At 43.9% G+C, this 6,129-nt stretch overlaps 1 protein-coding gene across 2 annotated transcripts in view; it reads left to right on the top strand.

Moving 5' to 3' along the window:
• Positions 1–296: 296 nt before the first annotated feature.
• Positions 297–6,129, top strand: part of DHDDS (dehydrodolichyl diphosphate synthase subunit) — a 77,232-nt gene continuing 71,399 nt past the window's right edge. Inside the window, exons 1-3 of one of the 2 annotated variants that reach the window (XM_069756756.1) lie at positions 297–388; positions 5,639–5,713; positions 5,797–5,913. In XM_069756756.1, coding sequence (XP_069612857.1) covers positions 5,651–5,713; positions 5,797–5,913 — 180 coding nt within the window. In that variant the 5' untranslated portion in view covers positions 297–388; positions 5,639–5,650. Of the gene's footprint in view, positions 389–2,530; positions 2,555–5,638; positions 5,714–5,796; positions 5,914–6,129 lie in introns of those variants that run through there. The other variant, XM_069756755.1, reaches the window with a different exon arrangement.

The raw sequence follows: 6,129 nt of genomic DNA, 5'->3' as shown, positions 1-6,129 counted from the left end.
TTGGTGCCCACTTTGATGCCCATTTTTGTGCCAGTTGTATTGTTTTTGTAGCCTTTTTTAAGCGTATTCACATCAGTGCACCTCGCTGCATTGTTTTATTATTGTGATGATTATTTTTTGTTGTTAAACCTACAAAAAACAGAAAAGAAATAATTGCCGAATAAGAAACCAACTTCAGCCTCGTTCCCGCAGCCGCTCTCAGCGATGCAGACACACGTGACCAGAATGACGTCACTCCAACCAGGAGCCCGTACATTCTAGCATCTCGCCTACCCGAGGGCGCTAGCAGCGTGATGACGTCATCAGGAGGCGCCGGCTGAGGTTAGTTTTCAGCGCTGCTGCCTGTGAATGCGGAAGTGTTTCATACATTGAAGGTGATGAGACTTGGGTAAGAGACGTTTGCTGGGTTCAGCGTCTATAGACAACGTACATGTGTTACATTCACTGCTGTCTGCGTATTCGGTAGCTGCAAAGACCATAACCTGTTGCTGCCATGTTTTAGAACTACAGATCCCAGCTGGTGTATTATGCAGAAGTATTTGTGTAGCTCGTCGGCACAGTCCTGCCTTCTGCAGCTTCGCTTTAGTCTGTGTGTGGTCAGTAAGAGCCCGTGCAGCGTTCTGCCACCCTTCCTGCACCAGTTTCCCAGGAGCTCTGCTTGCTGGCATGTAGTTGCCACCCCTCTGTGGCTAAATCACTATATGGTCTCTTGCCAGACTCATGTGTATCATTCACTTATTAGAAGCATGGCCAGAGCAGATTGAGATCTACTGCTAGCAATTATTGAAAACCTTTTGGATGATGGCAGGCGGATAATTGAAAACTGTGACGTTGTTTCATAAAGTATACACAGAAGGAAACTTGTACAACTTTTAACAATGCAAATAGCAGCATTTATCTTTTGAAATGTGATCACCTCTTACCTGAAAACCAATGCTGCAGCACCTTCTTTCTCAGTCCTCTTTCACACATCCTGATATTACCGGTACTGGAAAACCATTATGAGTTCTATCTGGGTGTGCTGTCCATGTGTACTATCAGTGGGGCTCGTACCGGCATCTGAGGAAAAAGCAGTACAGTTAGCTGTGTTCACAGGCATCGGTTGCTGAATCCATCATCATCACCTGTTCTCCCTGCGATCAGTGAGATCAGGTGACGCTGATGACCGTTTTAGTCAGCACATGCCGCCTGGGAATGGTGCTTACTACAAGTATCATCATCACCTGTTCTTCCTGCAATCAACAAGACCAGGCGACACCGATGACAGTTTTGGGTCAAACTTGCGAGTGTGATGCGAGAAACTCGCAACAATACCCGGCACTGCAGCCGGCACTCAGAACTGGAGTGTGCGGCTTCATAGAAATACATGCAGCTGAACGCTCCGGAGTGCCGCGTATTGATGTGCGAGTTTCTCGCATCACACTTGCAAGTGTGACCCCGGCCTTAGTCGGCACCCGCCGTCTGTGTATCTTATTAAATGAATAATTTAAAAAAATGGCATGGAGTCACCCCTTAAATTTTCTAACCATCTGAGGGAATGCAGACAGCTGGGGGCTATCGTTATTATTCTTTAACAGGGCCAATAGCTGTAGAGGTTTCCAGCCTATTAATAACAGCTGACAGCTGTTTGCTTAGCCTTCACTGATTAGTAAAAAGGGGACCCAAAAAAGGATATGGGGTCCCCCCATAATTTTACTAACCAGAATAGGCTAAACAGGCAGGTTCGGGTTGATATTGATAGGTTGGGAAGTGGCCATGGATATTTGTCCCCTCCCAAACTAAGAACACCAGTACTCAGCTGCCCCAGAAATGGCATATCTAATGGTTGCCATTTTTGGGGACAGCTGATGGCTGGTGTTCTTAGTCTGGAAGAGGGCCTGCAGCTGCCTGTTTAGCCTATTCTGGTTAGCAAAATGGGGTGACCCCATGTTCTATTTTTTTTTTTGGAGGGGAAACGCCTACTGGCCATCCACATCTCTGGTTGGGGCGCTGCCTCGCTCCATGCCAGTATATGGAACGAGGCCACGCTCACTGGCCGGGATTATGTATAACTCATAACCTCTGTTTCTGGGTCTGAAACCGGCGAATCCCCGCAGTGCACAGTGTGTGCACTGGGGCGAGTTTTGACCGGACAACCCCTTTAACGGCTGCACTTTATTGAGACAACACTGCAATACCCAGCTTAGATACAATCAAGTAGATAGTATGCAGGTGTTAAAAGCAATGTAAACACTAAGGCTGGGGTTACAGAGGGACTTTGGCAGTGACACAGGTCGTGAAGCCAAAGATTGCTATATACCACTGCTACCTCAAATCATAATGCAAGTGAATGGGATCATGTCACATATGTCCCAAAACTCCAACTGGTAACAACTTTGTATGATTTGTTTTTCACAGTACCTTGAAGGCTGCAATGGACCCCAGTCACTTGTATTATGTTGCAATGTAGCAGAGCCATACAGCAATCTTTGACTGCACAACATGTGTCATCCCAGACTTTTACACGGATAGATCCAATCGGAGAAAAGAGACTTTCTTACCAATGATTCTAAATGTAAAAATCTGTAATTAATATAGCAATTCTGAAGCATCTTTATTTAAAACATTAGTATAAAAAAGATTAAAATAAAAAAGGGAAGAGTACGGGATGTAATAGCAGACCCAGAGCACCATATAAGGACTATTTTTTATCAGTGGTGACATAGAAAAAAATTAAAATCCATGCAGACATCTTCAGACAAGGGGACCCTCACATTGAACATATGGGGAAGTGAGAAAAGCTAAGTATAACATGGAAAGAGCTAACACCTCCATTGGAGTAATGGTCCCCTGCAATGAGCAGATAATTAAACAGGAAATTTGGTGGTAAAAAGACAAGGAAGCTGAGATTTGTTTACTCAGAGGAGGAGAAGTGTGCTTCCCAGGCATAAGCTTTTCTCTGATTAAAGAAAAACTGAACAATTGCAGTTGGACACTCTGTCTACCTAAAATTCTAACATACCTAGCACATCCCACAATCAGCCCCCACATGATCTCGTCAAGGGGAGCACAATCAGCCCCCACGTGATCTCGTCAAGGGGAGGTATAAGCTAATGAAAAAAACAGTGTTTGGGTCACTGTTCATTCTGAAAGGAATAGTTCACCGTAAGGGAGGTCCATTTTCCCAATCAAAGTACTTATCGCCTCTAAGTGCCTAGCCTTTTTTGTGTGACAGGTTGAGTAATTCTCTTTTGTTATTCCTTTTTAGTTTATGTAATTGTATTTATCGTATTGTTTTGTTCTCTTTTGTATCATCTTTGTATATTGTGCATGTATGTATGTGTATATATATATGTGTATATATATATATATATATATATATATATATATATATATATATATATATATATATATATATATATATATATATATATATTTCTCTCCATGAGGTGGATATACCATATGCTCATTGTGAGTTCCCCAGTAACTGGCTTATTAATGCAAGCAGTCGTGGCATCGTCAATCACTTGTCAGCAAATTGTCCAGATGATTGGAGGCAGCAAAGCTTCTTTCCCCTGACAAACTGGTGACAGTGGTGGAATCTGTGTATGTCATCTATGACAAAGTGGTAACAGTGGTTGGATCTGCATGACCCTCCCAGCCGATATCCATGACATATTGGTGGCAGCTATCAAAATATAAAAAGTTAAACCGCACCCTATAAAAGTCCAAGTCTATTAAGACAAAGAAAAGGCGCACGTCAAAACCAGAGAGTCCATCCCGGAACACGTTCCATAGCTAGTTCAAAAGACAGCGCCCCAGACAATGGTGAAAAGCAAGCCTTACATTTTATTTTGCCTCCTGTGGTGACGTTTCGGTCCGAGGACCTTTTTCAAACAAGTTCCTGAAAAAGGTTTTCGGACTGAAACGTCACCACAAGAGGCAGAATAAAATGTAAGGCTTGCTTTTCACCATTGTCTGAGGTGCTGTCTTTTGAACTATTGATATTGGTGGCAGTGTCATGATCTGTGTTATCTCCCTGGTGTCATGTGTGACAAAGTGATAGCAATGGTGGAATCTGTGTGTTACCCTTGACAAGTGGTAACTAGTGATGAGCAAATAGCATTGTGCTCGGGTGGTCTCCGAGTATTTGTTAGTGCTTGGAGATTTAGTTTTTGTCACCTCAAATGCATGATTTGCGACTGCTAGACAGGCTGAATACATGTGAGGAATGCCTGTTTGTTAGGGAATTCCCACATGTATTTAGGCTATCTAGCAGCCGTAAATCATGCAGCTGAGGCAAATCTCTGAGCACTAACAAATACTCGGATATCACCTGAGCAACAATGTTATTCGCTCATCACTAACTGAAAAATTCCAATAAAACCCAACTATATATACCTGAAAATCATGAATGATGCACGTTTTGGGTAACTTCCTCAGAAGGGTTTTGACAGGGCAGATGGCTAAAGAGTGTTATAAAGGGAACGATAGCCAATGAAGAGACATATCTAAACTGAGCAGCTGTATCGGCGCTCACACCAGGTCACCACCCCACCGCAACTCGCGACCTTGCTGTCCCGCAGCTCACTGACGTGCCCTTGGTGTACACTGTTCTATATACGACGATCTGCTTAGATGTAACTGTGCTAGCTTTTGCAGTGTTGCCCCACTGAAAACAATAGGATAAGCATGCAATGCCCAGCACAGCCATTTCTTAGTAAATAGCATGCAGTTATACAGAGCAGTGCAAACACTGAAGAGACTGCAGCATTCACAAGTGCCGCAACCCCTTCAAACTGATAGGCTTGAAGTGGTCTCTAAAGGTACCGTCACATTAAGCGACGCTGCAGCGATCTAGACAACGATGCCGATCGCTGCAGCGTCGCTGTTTGGTCGCTGGAGAGCTGTCACACAGACAGCTCTCCAGCGACCAACGATCCCGAAGTCCCCGGGTAACCAGGGTAAACATCGGGTTACTAAGCGCAGGACCGCGCTTAGTAACCCGATGTTTACCCTGGTTACCAGCGTAAAAGTAAAAAAAAAAACACTACATGCTTACATTCCTGTCGCGTTCCCCGGCCTCAGCTTCCCTGCGCTGGCCGGAAAGCAGAGCGGTGACGTCACCGCTGTGCTTTGTTTCACGGCCGGCTGGCGCTGACACTGGGGGACGCAGGGAAGCTGACGCTGAGGAACGTGACAGGAATGTAAGTATGTAGTGTTTTTTTTTTTTTTTACTTTTACAATGGTAACCAGGGTAAACATCGGGTTACTAAGTGCGGCCCTGCGCTTAGTAACCCGATGTTTACCCTGGTTACCAGTGAAGACATCGCTGGATCGGTGTCACACACGCCGATTCAGCGATGTCAGCGGGAGATCCAGCGACGAAATAAAGTTCTGGACTTTCCCCAGCGACCAACGATCTCCCAGCAGGGGCCTGATCGTTGGTCGCTGTCACACATAACGATTTCGTTAACGATATCGTTGCTACGTCACAAAAAGCAACGATATCGTTAACGATATGGTTATGTGTGAAGGTACCTTTAGACTTGATGAGACTAATGTAATTACTTTTTAAATTGGTTGGTGAGAGATCGACTTTAACGTATAATTGTTCATGAACAATATTTAAATACTAAATAAGACCTTTATCTTTTAGATCTGTTTTATCATGTCTTGGATTCGTGATAAGGAGCTATCTCTGATAGAACGCTTATGTGCAAATGTCCTTAAGGTAGGCCAGCCATTCACTGTATATGTCTGTACACATGCAATGCTAAACTAAACTTCACAGTATTTCTCTCCTTTGTTAAACAGGCTGGCCCTATTCCCAAACATGTTGCATTTATCATGGATGGAAACCGAAGATATGCCCAAAAATGCCACGTGGAGCGACAAGAGGGCCACTCACAGGGATTTGAAAAGCTTGCCGAGGTCAGAGGTCCCTATAATTGAACCTTGTGAATTTGTAATGTATGGCCTAGGCACAGCATAGTTGGATTCACACATGATGGGCATACATAGTTATACATAGTTATGTCCCTGGGGTTTCGATTACTAGCTTTTTGTGCAATAAAAGTTATTGTAGGTCATAATGCCTACAGTTCTACAAACGTTGTCAACGTTTGATTCCATGAACTTATGTTTATG

This window comes from Ranitomeya imitator, chromosome 3, assembly GCF_032444005.1.
Source record: "Ranitomeya imitator isolate aRanImi1 chromosome 3, aRanImi1.pri, whole genome shotgun sequence".
NCBI classification, from domain to species: Eukaryota; Metazoa; Chordata; class Amphibia; order Anura; family Dendrobatidae; genus Ranitomeya; species Ranitomeya imitator.
Note: the sequence above shows the minus strand (reverse complement) of the source record. Positions and strands in the feature narration are given on the sequence as shown.